We start from the raw sequence: 19,858 nt of genomic DNA, 5'->3' as shown, positions 1-19,858 counted from the left end.
CTCCGCCAGCAAAGGCCTCCTCGACGCCGTACACTCGGATGTATGGGGACTGGCTCAAACGCCGACGATTGGCGGATGCCGATACTACGTAACCTTCATCAACGACTACTCGCGCTACGCGTGGATCTACTCGATGAAGAAGAAGACCGAAGTGTTCTCCCACTTCCAAAAGCTCAAGGGGAAAGTCGAAAAAGGAACCGGTCGGCACATTCGATGCTTACAATCGGATAGAGGCAAGGAGTACTTCTCCGATGAATTCACCTCCTATCTCCAAAGTGAAAGCATTCGTAGAGAATTCTCATGCCGACACACACCCCAACAAAATGGAGTTGCCGAAAGGAAAAATCGGCAAATACTCGAGGTAGCATGCACCATGATGCATGAGAAGCACATGGCGAATTTCTATTGGGCCGATGCGGCATCCACGGCCGTCTATCACATGAACCGGTGCACCATTAATGGAGTCCGTGAGCTAACTCCATATGAGCTCCTCGTCGGAAGGAAGCCGATCCTGTCGCACCTCAAGGTGTTCGGAAGCATTGCGAATGTATGCATCCTGAACGAAAGCTGACAGAAGACCGACGCGAAGTCAGAGGAATGTATCCTCATAGGATACTCGTCTGAGAAGAAGGCATACAAGTGCTACAACCCTTCTACCTGAGCGGTTCAGGTAAGTCGAGACGTAGTCTTCGACAAGTCCGCATCCTGGTACGCACTAGAGACAACTTCGACTCCGACTCCGCTCGACCCGGAATCTGCTGAACAAGAGGTAGAAGATGGAGATCGCTTCGAACACATGTTCGAAGAAAGTCCGATTACGACAAAGCCTAGTGAGCCACACAAGAGCCCCCACGCGACCCAAGCACGTCGCGGCCAAGTACGAACTTGGACAAATGCAAAGGTAAGATGCCCGAATACGAAGTCGACCACCCTAACGATAGTGATTCGGATGTGTCGGCTGCCTCACTAGACAGTGAGTTTGGTGTACCCATCATGCGGACACCCGGAGTAAAGAAGGCGCTCACATCGACGAGCAAAAAACTTCGACACTCATCTAGAGTGAAGAACCCTGTCACTTGGCATGGCTACAACGAGTACATGGCCCATCACTATGCCTTCGCGATGAAGGTAGCGATCGAACAAGAGCCCAAGAGTTCCACCGAAGTGGCTCGTAACCCACGATAGGTGGAAGTAGTTGGCCTTCGCCCACACACTACAAGCCTTCATCACTGGCGTGAGGGGGAGGACCCGAGATTGCCACGACGAACAAAGCCGAAGGCCGGACGGAAGCCGCACAGAAGCCAACATCGAAAGTCGAACAACACCGAAAACAACACCGGATGTCAGACGCCTCACACTTGAGCTTGAGGGGGCGTGTTGAGAGATCAAGCTCAACTTAGTTTAGTTAGTTAATGTAACTTCGTAGTTACCTAGATAGAATCTAGTGAGAAGTGTTGACTATAACGACTTAAATAGGACCTTGTACTTAAGTAGGATATTCTAGATCCTCCACTCCCAAGGTCATTTAATATAGGACTTACATAGTTGTACCCACATTCTCCTCACACATGTGCACGCACATGAGATCTATATATACCTCATTGATGGTATTTTTGTATTTGATGATGATAATGCTAATTTAACATAGTTACTCATCCCCCATCTTGTGTTGTTCATAACTCTCTCTCTCTCTCTCTCTCTCTCTCTCTCTCTCTTCCTCTCACACACATACACACACATATCACATAATCTTTGCTTAACTTAATCACATAATTAGGTACTAATTAACCCTTAATTACTTACCTAATTCTTTACAAAAACTAATGATGTGACAATGCATATTGTGGATGAGCCCCAATATTGGTTTAAAATATTGAGCTTGACAAAACCGAATGTATGGTATAATGTATCGCTCCAATACTCATATTGTGATTGCCAAGACCCTACGAGTAAATGTAAGCATATACTCGGCATTAGGATGATTATTGACAGGCACATGCCACATCTATGTGGGTCATTGCCTTTTATAGATCATGCAACCCATATGTGCAATGACCATTTCATAGAGACGGAAGTGGAGACAGAGGTAGAACCAGTCGAGGAGACAAACCCTATAACATCACAAATGGAGGAATGGGAGTTGAAAATACAAACGGTTGAGGGGGCTATTCAATGTCTTAGGCAAGGGTTACGATCCCTCGACCGTGCAACAATTTTGGCATGTATGGAGTCCATTGAAGAAATAGGTCAGATGCTGGTGTATCACCTAGGTGCACCGAAACCAATCAATGAAGAAGATCGTGGATCCATAGGGTGTAAGCAAGCAATTGGTGCAAAAAGGGGAGCATCAATCAACATTTCACAAGATCTTATTGGCATCTCCCCAAACACTTCCAAGGCACACATAGGAAAAATGCAAAGAGGCGCAAGTCGAACTAGGAAGCGGTTGCCAATATATGCGATAGAGAAGATGCGATGCTTGCATTGCGATGCCTTGACCTTTAGATCAAGGGGCTCAAATGTTGATTGTTGCAAGAATTGTGGTCACATCTTGCCATCATCTCCAGATGAGCCATAAACATAGCTTGAGTGGTTTTGCGGACCGGTGCATTTGGGTTTACAATGTTTCGAGGGATTTATGTTGATTTATGAGTGCATTTGGGAGTATGTCATATGTTGATTTATGTTTTAAGTTTCTTGTTTCAAGTATGACACATGTTGATTTGGGTTTACGATGTTCAAAGTGGATTTACGTTCAAAGGATGTCATATGTTGATTTATTTTTCAAGTATGGCATATTCTGATTTATGTTTAAAGTTTTATGTTTCAAATATGTCGTATGTAGATTTATGTTTAAAGGATGTCATATTTTGATTCATGTTTCAAGTATGTTATAAGTTGATCTTTGTTTTAAGTTTTATGTTTTTAAACTTTTAACATTTATGTTTTAAGATGATTATTTGTTTTATGTTAAGTATGGTGAAGATAGTCGATTTTGAATAATTGAAGGTTGGATTTTGTGATTGTTTGATATGTTATTGTAAGTTTTAAGGGTAATGATCAAGCTTATTTAAAGATTTTGGCCGAAATGATACATTTGGTTGGGCAACCTGCAACGGTTGGGCGACCTGCAAAGGTCAGGGATGGGCGACCAACGACTCAGAGTTGGGTGACCTCTGACAGCTTTGTTTTTCCGCGTGTTCTTCCTTATCGAAATCTGACGGTGCCGATCACGCGCCGTCCTCTGAGTGACCTGCACCGTCTGTGGCCGCGATTCCCTCGCCAGCCCTCTTTATGTACATACATTACATAACATGAGCATACATAACATGTCATACATATATACATACATAGAGCGATACAACATTACACACATGCATGCATATATACATACAACATTACACACATGGCATATGTACATTTAGTTTCTCTTTCCTTCTAATCCTTCTCCCCTCACCTTGTTCCTCCTCCTCTCCAATTTTGTTTCTTCGCAGTGTCAGAAATCAGACTCAGGATCAAACTAAGGTGCACAGGTGACCACATGTTTGATTACCATCTAGATCTCTATTTCCTGTTTTGATTTCTTTGAAAATTGAGCATAGACCGGTTCTGTTTGCAAGATACGGACGTTTTGATGGAAAGTAGGTCGTTTTCTGTTCTCATAGAGATGGATCATAAGGTTTCATATATAAAGCCATCCCATTTTTCAGATATGGCAGCTGATTTGCAAAGTCTTTCATAAACAATTTTGAATTTTAGTAAAGAATTCACCATGAGATCTCGCATTGAGAAAAGATTTCACCCTCGGATGTTGCATTTGTAGCCCTTTTTATCAAAGAATTTACTTAAAATGCTGCATTTGTAGCCGTACTAGCAAATATTTGATCTTAAAGGCTGCATTCGTGACCTCATTGACAAAGAATTTCACTACAGATATTACATTTGTAGACTTTTGGCAACGTTGCTTCATTAATATGTCATATATGTATGGAATAAAAAAGAAAAGGCCAAAATTCGATACTAATTTAGCAGGAAAATTGTATACTTATGCACCAATTTTCATATTTTTACAACTTTGAACCAGTATTCTTGAAAAATGTCTTTACTAATTAGAATGTATTCTTTTTATGCATGAAACAATAGGTAAATTATGACAAAATGCTACAAATTTATAAACATTTAGCAGAAAAATATTATAATTCTCCTCTGATCATACATTTGAGCTTAAACATCCTGATCTTTGATGAATGCCATGTTTAAGTTCATTTAAAACCTATTGTTTTTCACAGATACCTTCCACATGATAATCCAAATATGTGTCTTTAAATGCTCTCTGTGAAGGATCTTAACATGTTCTAGAGTAGAAAGGGGGAGACCTTACAATTTCTAAGAGGACAGCGACCACAACTTAAATCCACATTTTATGAATGGGATTCCATTGAAAGGAATAAAATGATCTCTCAGTTTTTTGTGCTCTCACTTCGAGGGGATAGTATCATCTTTAGAGATTGTAAGCAATAGCATTTCAATTTTTCATGTTATTTCTAAATCATTTCTAGTTGTTTTTATAATGCTTGATCAACTGCACAGATCGAGCAGACGTGCCGAAAAGCAGTGCAGAAATATTTTTTCGGAATGTGAAGTTTTGGAAAGGAGAGGAAGGAGAGGAGGCCCCACCTGTATTTGTGAGTGGGAATAAATCCAATTTACAAATGGTTTCTGAATTACTTGATTGAGTAATGATTTAAGCTACATTGGTGAATAGTAGCTAAAGAGGAGGAGATTCTCATAACCATTCGATGCATCAAAGATATATATGCCATAATGCATTCATTAACTATACACTATATATAGATCAGGATTTACATATAAGGATATTAGAAACATATGAAGCTTACTGGTCTAAGTTTCTGAGTGGGAAATGAGGAAGAAAAATCACAAAACAGATGTCAATCTATAGTTTGGTTTGCCCAGACAAGAGTAATCATCAAAAACAGAACAGATGAAATATCCATAATCCTAAAAATGATATGGTGGATCAAGATTCAGTAATCATCTTAAGTACCTCTCTCCCTATTTGAGTCTCAATCCTCCATATGATTGTCATCTTTATTTGAGTCGCCATCCAAAGTTGAATCATCATCATTTACTATCTGCTCTTCTTCTGTTTTGACATAGAGTGCAACATCCGCTGGATATCTCTTAAGTACACTTGTCATGAGGTATCTGTCAATCCAGTCATGTTAGGCCCTGGGTTCCTGCTTCAACCCGGATAGAACTCTTGTAGCCTCAAGACCTTGTTTTCTGAATCAGGTAGCTCAAAACCAGTGTTTGTTCCACAAATTCCTTGTCATTCAGATAGTCATTCAGAAATGCAGATTTTGACATGTTCCTGGTGCTGAACAGTTCAGTACCGTGGACACTCTCAATACTCGGATTGTATTGAGCCTTTCAGTCAAAGCAATTAGAAAACTTTGAGCTTATGATATATGTTATGTTCTCGGCTCTAGGATACCCGAACTCTAAATTTAGCTATTCAGCCCTACAATCTTTCACATGATTGGTTTTAGCGCCAATATTCAGTGTGTTGATGTTTGAAAGACTAATGGTCAAGAAGTTTCTTCTACTCTGAATAAACTTCTATGTTTTGATTTGTCTCTGCAGAATGTGGATGGTGTGAACTATTTGCATGTGAAGGTTGCAGGGTTGCTATTTGTGGCAACGTTAAGAGTAAATGTGTCACCTTCTCTTGTGCTGGAGTTATTGCAACGTATCATCAGAGTAGCCAAAGATTATCTAGGTGTTCTCAATGAAGAATCTTTGAGGAGAAATTTTGTATTAGTCTATGAACTTCTTGATGAAATGATAGTGAGTATTCTCCTTTTAACGTCTGTATTGCTTTCTTGTGTTTCTTTATGGAATTGCACTTTCTTTTGACACAGAGATAAAGCTATTGTTTCATTTGTTTGTGGTAGGATTTTGGTTACCCACAGACAACATCCACTGAAATTTTGAAATCATATGTCTTCAATGAACCCATTGTTATTGATGCTGCAAGGATCCCAAATCTTGGGGCTGCTGCCATATTTATGGTAAAACCTTAGTCCATACATATGATCAATTTGTTTCAATTTGTGAAGCATTCTTCCTTTGGTTTTACATTTTTCGACCATAAGTTTACTGGCTTCGCCCTCTATGGGTTTTATTCTTCTTTTAGCTTCAATCGTTGAGAAGATACTCCATATGTTAATTTTATGGAACACTAAATACTCAAAATGCTTGTTTTGGTATACCTCCACTCCTCCTTTCTAGTTTCTAGAGAGAAAATTACAAGATGCATGCCTTTTGCTGCCTAAAATAAAAACATTCTGGGCTGTTAACTTCCAAAAAATCGAAAGCCTTCATGAGCATTATACCATGTGACAATGAAAGAGTGTTTCCAAGACTCTTTTACCATTTGAAGACATTGACATAACAGTTTTCATGTCTGTCTTAATTAGTTGTGGAGCTAGGTCTAAACATTGGTATCTTGAAGTAACTAAGCTTGCTAGCTGTGGAGCTAGTTAATTAGTTTTCCAAAGCTTGCTACCTTGTATGAACTTGGCTTGTCACAGAACTTCGATCTTATCCTTATTGTACAACCATCAATAATGGCATTTTTTCCTTTCTTATGATTAAATTGGGTTGCCAGACAGTGGGATGAATAATTATTAAGCTTCTTCATCATATGCTTGAGAAATGTTTATCTTTTTTATCTTCAGCTATGAATTCATGTTCATTCCACTTTTTAGGGAGTCCACTACTTGGAGATGCATTGCAACTCTCGTTTGTGTGTATATATACAGTTCTTTCCCATTAATATATATGTGTGTATATACAATATATATATATATATTAGTTTTAGACATTAATATAATATGTGTTTTTGTGTTCCTGCCACACTTTTTCTCTTACAATGATGTATTTTTTTTTATCATAGCAAGGTTCGAAACGGATGCCCGGAACTGCAGTTACTAAGTCAGTTGTGGCGAATGAACCTGGTGGCAAAAAGCGAGAAGAAATATTTGTGGATATTATTGAGAAAATAAGTGTGACATTCAGTTCAAGTGTATGTATCTTGTCTCCGATTTCTCATTTCATATTATTGAAGGATACATGCACAAATGCTTAGCTTGCTGAACTGTAATTTCAACCTTGACCAATGGGTACTATTTTCCAGGGTTATATATTAACATCAGAAGTTGATGGAACGATACAAATGAAGAGCTACCTAACTGGAAATCCAGAAATAAGGTTAGCATTAAATGAAGATCTTAGCATTGGCAGCAGCACTATTTCTAGCCATGGTAAATTTCTCATGACTGGACTTCTTTCAGATTAACAAATTTACAAATTTTGGTTGTCTCTTCAGCGGAACAAAAATTTTCACTCTTTCAGAAACTCATTCTTTTTTAGTCTTATCTTGGATTTTCATTTAGAAATCTAACTGCTCTCCTTTCTCTGTTATCCATTTTATTCTGCAGAAAACCCAATACCTACATAGGAAAAATGTTACAGGCTTCTAGAATCCAGATTTTATAATCAAGTTGTCCTCAAATTCTCCATTGATCGGAATGAAATTTAAGTCATGCAACATTGAGATGGTAGGCTAGTAACCTTGTCTTTCAAAGGCACTCCATTAATACTTTACATCAGATAGCTTCCATTTAGAAATCTCCAATGGATCCTGCAAGAATATACTAATCCGATTTTTCAGGTGTAATGCTAAACCTGATTATAAGTATATTTTCTCTCAGGTATTTGTCTTTGTGATGCTCTGTATTCACAATACAGAACCTGTGCATCTCTGCCCCCAATACAGTGAATGCAAACCACTCCATCTTTGTAAACTGTTCTGTTTTCGGCGATCTCATGAACAGAAAAAGAAAGAAAGAAATATTAATGTCTTTTAAGAGGCCAAAATGGCCTATAAGACCAAACAAGAGATTACATTTTGAGTGTTGTCTTTTCTTTGAGAACAACAAATCAAATCAAAATAAATATTACTAAGGAAATATAAAAGTAAATAAGATAAAAAGAGACCAGAAAGAATCTGGGTTTCGGCACATTAAGGTTCTCAAGTTAGATATATTGTAACTTTTGACTTCAACAGATGTTTGGCATAGGTCGATCTAGAATGGATAGGTCTCCGACGCGAGGGAAGCACCTACAATGGTGGGAGATAATGACCTTTATCTGTTGATGACAAGGGTGATAAGGTCGTGGTCCCTAGGGCCAAGGCCTACGTGCACGACAAATTGCTATTGCTAGATCTATTGTAACCCCTTTGCTATATCCTGGTCGGGAGCCCAATTGTGTAGCTCTTGATTGACTTGTAGCATTAGTTGGAGTGATGGGGCAAAAGAAAGTTGTGATTGTTCTTTGTGGACGAGCTTGTGTGGTTGTACCATTGTCCTTCAATAACTTTTCCCTATGGCTCTTGAGTTCTAGCAAGAAAAGTCCAAGGCGCCGTTGGTCCTCATATTCCATTAGCTTGCGTAGTGGGCCAAAACCTTGTTTAAAGAGGCGATGGCATCTCCCTCTTATTTCATAAAAGACTCTACGGTAGCATAGTGTTCTTCAGATTCCACTCCTTGATGACACAATCGGCAAATTATTTCTTCTAGAGGTATTCGTGTATATGTGCCTACCTCAATCTCTAACTAATGTGATGAAGTTCGCAGCTGCCCTATCACACTACGCAGCGCATACGATAGATGTATGTCCATATAAGGTGGCCTAATGATGAATCCATCCTCTAACGTAGCAGGCCATCTTCGTACCATCTTCGTACCAAGTGAATACTTTGGGGCCGATCCATGTTATCCTGTTTTCCAAGTTAATAATTTCAGTTCGGATCACTCTATTCTATTCCACTTTGGTCATGTTTAGATGGGGACAGTTCAAGCTATATTGGAATGGAGGTAGTGCATTTATGCTTATGCCATGTGACTCAAACCATTGCTACATCTCAGCATACCAACAATGAATGTCTCCATTTTCACCCAGTTGTCTTGGTGACATAAGTGCCAACCCTAAACCCTAAACCCTAAACCTCCATTTAGGGAGCTCCCAAACATGTTGGATATAGGTCACTAATTGGAACAATGCCTCAGTGATTATAGGATAGGGGCTGCTCTCATCTCTGGTTGGGTTATATCATGGGGCACTTATCATGCAGGCAATCATTTACACTACAGGTCTCTCTAAATCTTTCCAATGGTTTTCCTTGTTAAGACTCAGTTCCCACATTTCTACTCTATAGAGAAGAGTTGGTGTGACAAGTGTATCCAATAACCGCAGCTTAGTTTGTGGCTCTTGGAACTGCAAATGTGCACATTGTCTTTCGAGAGCACCAAAGGCTGCATATCCACGAGAAAGTCTAGCACAAGAAACCTCCCATAAAGAGAACCTAGGCCCTGTAAATGTTACTCCTAGGTATGTGTAGGAGCGTGTGTATTCCACCTTATCCTCTCCCAAGAAGAATTCTGGTTCTGATCTTGTTACCCATGCTTGAGTGGTGTTAGACACCATCACTTCAGTTTTATCCATGTTTATCAATAAACCTTTGCCCGTACAAAATAGTTTTAACTCATTTAGATGTCTTTGTAGTCCCTCTGAAGAGTCAGAAATCAGCACAATATCATCAGCATATAATAATATTTGTGTAGCTATCGCAGCTAGGCATGCTCCTGAACCCTAGAATCCCTCTATGTACTTTGATACCTCATGTATATAGAGACTGAGGAGAGTAGTTGATAGTGGGCACTGGGCATCCTTGCTTCACTCCGATTGTGCTAGCCACTGCCTCTGAAAAACCCTTGGAAGACCACACTTTTCCTGACATGGATTCAAAGAGTGCATAGATTCCCCCTTTATCTGTAGGAACACCAAGGGATGTAGCCGTTGAATAAGCCAAGCACATGGTACAATGGCCATTTCGGTGATCGCTAGGTTGGGTCCCAGCTCATTTGAATAGATTGGGTTCAAAGGCTTTTCTGAAATCCACATTGCAGGGATAATTCCTCTTATTATGGGCTCTGCCCTCCTCGATAAGGGCTTGGATGGTCAATTTGTGATCCAAAGTTGTGAACCCCTTCCGAAGGCCCTGTCCAGCTGAGTGGCAGCCATTCCACTCTGCCCATATACTCAAATTTGACTCTAGAATCGAGCCATATAGTTTAACTAGCCAAGTAATGGCCAATCATGATTGTTCTATAGTTGTTTGGCAACATGGGGTCTCCACCCTTGAGGATTGGCACAATGGTATGGTGAGTCCATCTAGTAGAGAAACCTTAACACATGGCTCTATTAAAGATGTGTGCTAGCAATGGAAGCAAGATGTAATGGGCATAGATAAACGGCTCACCAACCAATCCATCATAATCCTGTGACTTCCCAAATTGTAACCGATCAATGGCATTTCTTATATTTTGTGGAGTAAAAAAAGTGGATTCATGTGGTTGTGGAAGAGGAGGTTGCCTCGGGATATCATACAGGACCTTTGCATATTCATGCTACACTTGAGGTGAGGTCACATGTGTGGTAGGTTGCCTCTCATTGAACATTCTCCATGCTCTTTTAATTTCTTGTCCTAGAAACAAGTGATACAAATGATCTTCAAATTTAGCTAAATACAATCTCTTCTTCCTTACGAGGCGTTGGTAGGTTGTTTGTATAAAAAAATGATTCTACCAAGTTTGGGGAGATTGGCCATTGTGTTAGGACAGGCATTTGTGGCAGTTTTATGCAATAATTTTGACAATCCTTGGGTAACTTCATCTAGGGTGTGAAAGGGTTCAAATGTAGCATGCCATTGTATACTCCACAACTATTCACATCAATTGTCTCTCAAGTGAATTGATACTTAGCCAACCCACTCTCCTTAGCATATACATCCTTTGTGCATCCATCTTTCACCTCAAAGCGTAGATATGCATGAACTCTCTTATTTCAGGTGTAAGAGATGGATATCCCATTCTGTAATTGACTGTGCTTGCACCTCCTTTTGGGTTCCAACATGTCAAAGCATCCGATCCAGGCCATCATGGCAGTCCATTATATATCACAAATCCATGCGCACTTCTGAAGGCTAGAAAGTGTTTGCCATATTCAGTTATAGCACCTATATCTTGAGCTTGTCGCTTTAGAGTAAGTCTTCTGCCATTGTATACTCCACAACTATTCACATCAATTGTTGGGTAACTTCATCTAGGGTGTGAAAGGGTTCAAATGTAGCATGCCATTGTATACTCCACAACTATTCACATCAATTGTCTCTCAAGTGAATTGATACTTAGCCAACCCACTCTCCTTAGCATATACATCCTTTGTGCATCCATCTTTCACCTCAAAGCGTAGATATGCATGAACTCTCTTATTTCAGGTGTAAGAGATGGATATCCCATTCTGTAATTGACTGTGCTTGCACCTCCTTTTGGGTTCCAACATGTCAAAGCATCCGATCCAGGCCATCATGGCAGTCCATTATATATCACAAATCCATGCGCACTTCTGAAGGCTAGAAAGTGTTTGCCATATTCAGTTATAGCACCTATATCTTGAGCTTGTCGCTTTAGAGTAAGTCTTCTGCCATTGTATACTCCACAACTATTCACATCAATTGTTGGGTAACTTCATCTAGGGTGTGAAAGGGTTCAAATGTAGCATGCCATTGTATACTCCACAACTATTCACATCAATTGTCTCTCAAGTGAATTGATACTTAGCCAACCCACTCTCCTTAGCATATACATCCTTTGTGCATCCATCTTTCACCTCAAAGCGTAGATATGCATGAACTCTCTTATTTCAGGTGTAAGAGATGGATATCCCATTCTGTAATTGACTGTGCTTGCACCTCCTTTTGGGTTCCAACATGTCAAAGCATCCGATCCAGGCCATCATGGCAGTCCATTATATATCACAAATCCATGCGCACTTCTGAAGGCTAGAAAGTGTTTGCCATATTCAGTTATAGCACCTATATCTTGAGCTTGTCGCTTTAGAGTAAGTCTTCTGCCATAACTTCTCCATAAACAGCCTCATTGGTGTCAAACATAGTTGTTTGTTCATCCTTAGTTCATGCATTGAAGTTCCCTAATAGTATTATCTCCCCCATAGTAGCAATCTTATGATGATAGATATGGTGATTCACGGAGAGGTGCAAACCTTGAGTATGCAGTGGAAAGTAGCAAATTGCAATATATAGTTCCCTAAGATCCCCTCTGTTGATTTGTATCCACATGTAACGTGCATCTACGTCCTTATGCACAACATGCACTCTATCATCATAGGAGCTCCTTTTTGTATAACACAGCCACTCCTCTCGAACCTCTAGTGCTTCTTGGTGTCCAAGGTTGAGGATGACATATTGACTCCCATCTATATCCTTGTGCATTGGGGAGTTTGCTAGCCATGCATTGGTGGGTCTCTGTATACGTAGCAATGTTTTTGAAGGTATCTTCAAAATAACCGACATCTGTCCATAGAGAGCTGTTGCAATTCCATATAGTCATGCATAGGGTCTTAGAGGCCATACGTCGTCTTACGTTTCTCTTCTTTGTAATAATGACCCTACCATCTCTATATACAACCCATTTTCCTTCCTTGCATTGAGCACTCGTGGCATGTTTTCTTTGTGGTGTGCCACTTGAGCTGGAGTTAGATTGTCATCCAAGTATATTTTCTCACCCTTGAGTGCCCTTCTTTTAGATAGGAAAGCTTATTTCTTGTCCATATCCATGAAGTGGATAATAAGGGCTTTAGCTCTAGATTCATCTCTTCCCACCCTCCATGCCGAAGCAAATGGAGTGTAGAGAATCAAGCTCAACTTGTGTGAACCAGTGTTAACGGAGAAAAGCACGATATGTGAAAAAGTATATGAACACACTTCATTGTAATCTGTGTAAACGATCTAGTTACACGAAGACCTAGATTGTGATATCAAGTTGTCAACTGTAAATGTGGTCAAAGAATATTAGATATTCTTATGATAGCATCATACTTTAGTGGATGTCTAATACTAGACTCCACCAACAGCATTTAATGTGCTCGTCCCTTGAGGACTTCTATAAAAAGCCCACTTGGCCCATTGTGTTCTGGTTGATGATTCTTAGTTGATGAATATAGTTCCTCCTGTGCATAAGTTCGCATTCCCCTCTGGTGTACATTTCACTTCTGGTTGTTTTCTTTGATTCCTTCTCTTTTTCACACACCCATTCTTACACATGCACAATGCTTCTGCACAACCCAACTCTACGAAACTCAACATTATTTACATTTAGGATATCTGACTGAGAACTTTAAGAAAATGTTTGATATTGTCGAAGTCATTAACTTCTGCATGATATGCTTTAGTCTTTTGATGGTCGACCTTCTACAGAAACTCTAAAATTGTACATTTAGAAAATGTGCAGTTGCACTCCAATCTGCATTTTCTTGGAAACGAATCTGCTCCTCTCTTCTTGGTAAGGTGGTCTCCAGAGATGCGCATAAATCTGCAATGACATTAATCCCCTGCGTCTGCAATGAAAGTATCAAATAGCCACAACTTAGTACGTGGCTTTCGGAACTGAGTATGTTAGCACATCCACTCTTGTCCTGCATATCCCCTAGTAAGTCAACCATTGACAACTTCTGTCATGGATAAGATAGGTCACTTGAACACAACACCAAGTTAGGTGTATGAATTCACATAATCTAACCCTACTTGTCCAGACATGATAATAGGTGCTGACTTCATCCACTTTTAGCTCTAAACACCATGACCTTGGTTTTCTTAAGATTCTTTAAATCATGTCAAAGTTTCTCCATAAGCCCTCTGGAGAGTCTGCTTTAAGTGCAATTTCATCTGCATATACAGAACAGGTATTCAAATTCCGTAGTTAAAGAGGGAATGGTATCTCACTCTATTCCCTTATGATATGGTTGGTTAATTCTTTCTAGAGGTATGCATGCATATCTACTTTCCGTAGTTAAAAACAGTACAACAGACATGGCTTTCTTCAGATTCTATTCCCTTATGATATGGTTAGTTAATTCTTTCTAGAGGTATGCAGGCATATCTACTTCAATGTCTAACTGATGTGAAGAGGTCTGCAGTTGGCCTATGACACTTCGCAGCACATAGGATAGATGTATGTCTATATAAGAGGATGGCCTGATGATGAATCCGTCCTCTGTTGTGTGTAAAAAGTGTGCCTTATAGTGGGCCATCTTTCTGCCAACAGATGTGGGGCTGATCCATGGTTCTCTTCTGTTACTCCAAGTTGATCATATCAGTTTGAATCACTATTCTTTTCCTCTATGGTAATGTTTAGATGGGCACAATCCAAGCTATTTTGGAAAGGTGGTATTGCATTTATGCTTTTTCCATGCAACTTGAATTGTTGTTGTGTTTTAGCATACAGACAATGATTATCGCGGTGTTCAGAAAATTGTTTTCATGACATAAGGGCCAACCTTGAGTACCTTTGTTTAGGGAGCTCCCAAAGCAGTTAGATACTGGTAACTAATTGGAATAATTTCCCTGTGGTTACTAGAGCTGCCCCTATCTCTGTGTATATTATATTGTGGGGCACTGATGCTTTGCTCCTTATCATGCTGAACATTATTGAGACTAAAGGTACCTCTAAATCTTTCCAGCTATTTTCCTTGCTAATACTCAGTCCTCAGGTTTCGACTCCATAGTGAAGACTCCGTATGAAATATATCAAATAGCCACAGTTTAGTTCATGGCTTGTGGAACTGCAAATGTACACATTGTCTTTCAACAGCAGCAAGGTCTGCATATCCACAAGAAAGTTGGGCACAAGCAGCCTTCCATAGGGAGAACTAGGTCCTACAAATGTAACTGCTAGGTATATGTAGGAGCTTGTATATGCCACCTTTTCCTCTTCCAAAAAGAATTCTGATTCTGATCTTGTTACCCATACTTAAGTGGTGTTAAACACCATCACTTTAGTATTATCCATGTTTATTGAGAAAGATACAAGAAACAAAAGATGAGAGATCAAACAAGAAGTGAGACTGTATAATGATTTCTGAAATTTCTATTACATTCGACCGTAAATCCTCTGGTATGTGCCAATGTTGGTGCACTTTTATATTTACTGTGTACGATTTATTTTATTTTGATTTGTTCTCAAAGACGAGACAACACTTAGATGTAATCTCTTATTTGGTCTTATAGGACATTTTGGCCTCTTAAAAGACGTTAATATATCTTTCTTTCTTTCTTTCTTTTCAATCACCCTTCCTCTTCGTCAGCGTCTATGTCTTCGTTCTCTTGATTATCGGTTTCTATATTTGGTGCTCCTCGGTTCTTGAAGAATTCTAACTCTTTTCCCGTAGTTCGCACGGTGATTTCAGTGCCGTCTAGTTCTGCTAGGGAAAAAGTCACATTATCTTTAACCTTCTTGGTGAGAACACCTAGACATGTGCTCGATGTGAACACCAAGAGCCAGCACAACAAAACTAATACAATATAGAAGAAGAATGTCATTTTAATGTCGATTAAAGACCAATATTGTCCTCTGAGGAACCTTGAGTGAGAGATGATTCCTTTGTGAACACTTTAAGAAAATACGGAAGCCTACATACAGCTATTGTAACATATCAATTCTGTGCAATTTTTTATCCAACATGGATGTAAATGTGATGATGGGAGCCAGAGGCACTTTCATATTGTTTTTGTGTTTGCATATGAATATGGAGGAAGAGTTATTAGAAGTTGCATTTGTGTATTCTATTTAGCTTCTCCTCATTATTTTCTTCAAGAAAGAAAGAAAGATATATTAACATCTGTTATGAGCCGAAAATGGCCTATAAGACCAAACAAGAAATTACATCTTAAAATGTTGTCTCATCTTTGAGAACAAAAAACCAAAATAAACGTAACCAAGTAAAAATATAAATAGAAATAGAATTAAGATGTGACTAAAGAATCTTGTCACCCATACATGTGAGATTCTCTCAATTCAGATATATTGTACTCTTTCTCTTCGAAAAATCTCTAGCATAGGTCAATCCAGAATAGAGAGGTCTCTGAAGCATGAGGAGCACCTACAATGGTGGGAGATAATGGCCTTTACCGCAGGTCGTGGTTCATGGTACTGGAGCACACATGCAGGAAAAATTGCTATTGCATGTTCTATTGTAACCCCTTTGCAATGTCCTGGTTGGGATTGTGTAGTCCTTGATTGACTTGTAGCATGAGTATAGTAGGAGCCAGCTGTGATTATTCTTTGTTCATAAGGTTGTGTGGCTGTCTTGTTATCCTTCAAAAGAAGCTGGAAAGAGTAAGAAGTATGTTTGTCTTATTACATGGTAATAACTTCTTTATTCAGGATGAAGGTTAGGTTAATGTATATTGTATGTAATTCAATATTCAAACCATATATTTATCATGATATGATTGCAGGGACAGGGGGAATGGGTATCGTTATGTTGGATGACTGTAATTTTCACGAATCCGTGCGCTTAGATGATTTTGACTTGGACCGAACACTCACCTTGGTAAGATCTATTGCGATATTGGTCATTATTATATTTATTTGTTTTCTTCATGAATGAATCTTATCACTTTTGGTGTGACCATAACAGGTTCCGCCTGATGGAGAATTTCCTGTCATGAATTATAGAATGACACAAGAATTTAAAGTTCCTTTCAAGGTGTACCCAGTCATCCAAGATGCTGGTCCTTTTAAGGTACCAGATGTGTTATATACATTCAATTCTTTAGCTATGTTACATAGTAAACGTAGAGAAACTGATTTTCCCAAAACATCAGGCAGAACTAGTGTTGAAAATCCGTGCCGAATTTGCCAATACAATAACTGCAAACTCTGTTCTTCTTAAAGTTCCACTGCCAAAATCAACTACAAGGTAAGACATGTAATCATAGTATATAGTAATACACTTTGTATACTGCATGCTATTTTCTTTTGTTTAAGGCAGGAGACAGTGAGTATCAGGGATTATTGAAGCTGATTTAGCTAAGTTGAAGGATACACAACTCTTAACTGATTAGTTGAAGCATTATTTGATGCAAAGAAGGCTTTCATAAGAAATATTAAGAGATATATAGTTGTGATATATAATAATTCACTTCTCTAACATATCAAGCTATATTCTTTTGTGAGGCTCCAATCATCTTAATCTAAATAACTACTCTCATTCTTTGTAGAGCAAGCTTTGAAGTAGATATTGGTGCAGCAGGTCAATCAACAGATTTCAAAGAGAGTAATAAAATGGTGGAATGGGGATTGCGAAAGGTCTGTTTCAGTCAAGTCACTTGAATTGAACTGAATTTATTTTCTACTGAAAAGTTCATTTAAGCTAAAGAGTAGGCTGTGAATTTTAGACTGAGCTAGTTAGGCAATGATTTATTAATTATTACATAGTGAATCTGCCTTTGATTTATGTAGATATGACGGCCAGCTAGCTATTTAATTACTCCAATTCGTGGTTCATTGATAAAAAATTTCCTTAATGATTAGTTTTTAATTAGGAAGTGACTACAATTTTGCCTTTTATTACGCAGATTGTTGGTGGTTCAGAACACGTACTGCGGGTGAAACTTACATTGTCACAGGAGAGAAATGGTAAAAACTAGAAAGGAGAAACTCTGAAATATCCCTGAGAGTTTCTTTATTTCTGCAAATGGCCTTATAGTTTTGTTATTTCCTGAGACCCCTGATCAATCCCTGAACGAGAGTTCATTGACTATATAATTGTAAAGATAGCAATTATAATTGTCTGAGAAGGGTTTGGAAAAGACTATATTGCTGCTCAAATAGAATATTTAGTCGTTTGAGAGGGGTGGAAACAACCAAAACGTAAGGTTTTGGGAACTAAAGAAGAATCAGGGGTATTTTGTAGGTTTTCCTTAAAAGAGGCTTGGAAACTTTGGAGTTGTATATGCAATGTGTAACTGGAAGGTTCTCTTTTATTTTCTATACAGGAAACATCAAGAAGGAGACGGGTCCAGTGAGTATGAACTTTACAATTCCGATGTTCAATGCTTCACGCTTACAGGTAAACATCAGTCTCATGTTGTATTTGGGGTAAAATGTATCCGTTTAACAATGTGTCCATATTCCTGAAATTTTCTTGTAAAATAATTTTCTAAACGATTATTTTTCTCTGTAAGATGTGTTAGGAAGCTTTAGTTCAGGATAGTATAGTATTGTTATGTTGGTGGAAGATCTGGTAATGTAAAACTAGAGAGTTAGAATGTGGGTCCAACATATATACATACAAATGAATCTTGATATTGTGTATACTACGACTGATTTTGTGTTCAATGGTAAATCTCGATTCGCTCAAGTATATACAAGGAAAATGTCACCGACTTTGTTCAACAGGAAATTTTGACGTTTTCCTGATGTAGATAAGGAACATTGACCCTTCATTTTGTTCGTCATTAAAAAAACTTCATCTTTTCCAACTATATACAAAGAAAATATAACTCGACTTGTTTTTTGATAGGAAAGCTTAAGTTTTTAATGAATACCTCTTTTGCTCTACATATATCGACATCTTCCAAAATATATAAACTTACAGGACATAGATCCAATATCTTTTGTGAGCATTATGTGTGTGTGAATAGTGCTTGTGTAGGTACGTTATCTTGTTAGGAAAGCTTGATTTTTTCCCACCATATACAAGGAAAAAATAACTTGATTTATTTTTTGATAGAAAAGGCTGATTTTTTAATGAATACCTCTTTTTATTCTACATACATCGACATCTTTCAAAATTTATAAAGCTTACATAACATAGATGCAATATCTTTTATGAACTTTGTGTGTGAATATTGCTTGTGTAGGTACGTTATCTTCAGATTGTGAAGAAATCGAAGGCATACAATCCTTACCGTTGGGTTCGTTATGTTACTCATGCAAACTCTTATGTCATTAGAATTTGATTCGAGGTATGTAATGTTCTGTTAGTTATTTTGGAGAAGATATACATCAAATTGTTTGTCAAAGAGGTTTACATTCAGATATGATTCAAATTATACCTCGAACTGACTTGAATTTTTTTATTTGTTTTTCAAAAGAGAAAGAAAGACCTTTGTTGTTATGTATGTATACCATTTAGGGTTTTCACCTGCTAAACTCTGTTGTTTTATTTTATTTAATGATAGAGACCTTGATGGGTCGATTTTGTTTTTAAACCTGTATTTCTAGGGTGATCCTTTTTTCATGAGAGAAAAAACTGTTGCAGATTCAATGAGTGCTACTAATGTACAATCTGTAAACCTTGATGAACAAACATCTATGTGAGAATTAAACTACATAGAACATATACGAAATGCAAGACTTGTTGGAAAATTACAAGATCTTTGTTTATATTCATGCATTTATTATTTTATGAGTATGCTTGTATACCAGAATCGTAAGTTGAAGTTTGGCGACCAAAAAATGGAGTATACTTATTTTGATGCTCAAATGAGAATGTAGACGGGAGTGCTTGACACTTTTTTTTTTGCAATACATTGATGATAAAATTCGACCAATCTCAATCATGACATGTAAATAAAATATATTAGTCAGTTTCTCAAATCTATCTCATCGACATACACTTAATCGCTTGATGATTAATAATCTAATTGTTAGTTTTTGCGGTTATGTTTTATTTCTCATGGGCAAAACAACTTGATTGTCTCTCTTCCTTTTCAAAATGTTGATGAGATAACTATAAGAATAGTGTTTAGGGTGAATATTCACTATAGGTAAGGTCTTTGGTTCAAACCTAGGATACATCCAAGTTGTAAACGCTTTCATACATATGAGTAGTTTGGTGTGACCAA

At 38.2% G+C, this 19,858-nt stretch overlaps 1 protein-coding gene across 1 annotated transcript; it reads left to right on the top strand.

Moving 5' to 3' along the window:
• The first annotated feature begins 3,420 nt into the window (after positions 1-3,420).
• On the top strand, positions 3,421-19,222 carry LOC147857631 (AP-4 complex subunit mu-like). Its single transcript, XM_087327667.1, has 14 exons — positions 3,421-3,533; positions 4,290-4,510; positions 4,591-4,685; positions 5,665-5,868; positions 5,976-6,092; positions 6,980-7,108; positions 7,220-7,346; positions 16,463-16,557; positions 16,645-16,749; positions 16,832-16,926; positions 17,228-17,315; positions 17,585-17,645; positions 18,005-18,078; positions 18,872-19,222. Exons 2-14 carry the CDS (start codon positions 4,453-4,455, stop codon positions 18,968-18,970), a joined length of 1,347 nt encoding a protein of 448 aa, XP_087183793.1. The 5' UTR covers positions 3,421-3,533; positions 4,290-4,452; the 3' UTR covers positions 18,971-19,222.
• Positions 19,223-19,858: the final 636 nt, after the last annotated feature.

This window comes from Azolla caroliniana, unplaced genomic scaffold (genome assembly GCF_043228905.1).
Source record: "Azolla caroliniana isolate FFs.n. ecotype wild unplaced genomic scaffold, voAzoCaro1.0.p SCAF_11, whole genome shotgun sequence".
NCBI lineage: Eukaryota > Viridiplantae > Streptophyta > Polypodiopsida > Salviniales > Salviniaceae > Azolla > Azolla caroliniana.
The sequence above is the reverse complement of the archived record's forward strand: the minus strand, read 5'-3'. Positions and strand labels throughout refer to the sequence as shown.

What these genes read in the sequence shown, in the direction of transcription:
- LOC147857631 (XM_087327667.1), top strand. Translation starts at nt 4,453, where the DNA reads ATGATCTCTCAGTTTTTTGTGCTCTCACTTCGAGGGGATAGTATCATC. An exon ending in CAGCACTATTTCTAGCCATG is followed by an intron (nt 7,347 to 16,462) that starts GTAAATTTCTCA and finishes ATATGATTGCAG; the next exon opens with GGACAGGGGGAATGGGTATC. An exon ending in CTGCCAAAATCAACTACAAG is followed by an intron (nt 16,927 to 17,227) that starts GTAAGACATGTA and finishes CATTCTTTGTAG; the next exon opens with AGCAAGCTTTGAAGTAGATA.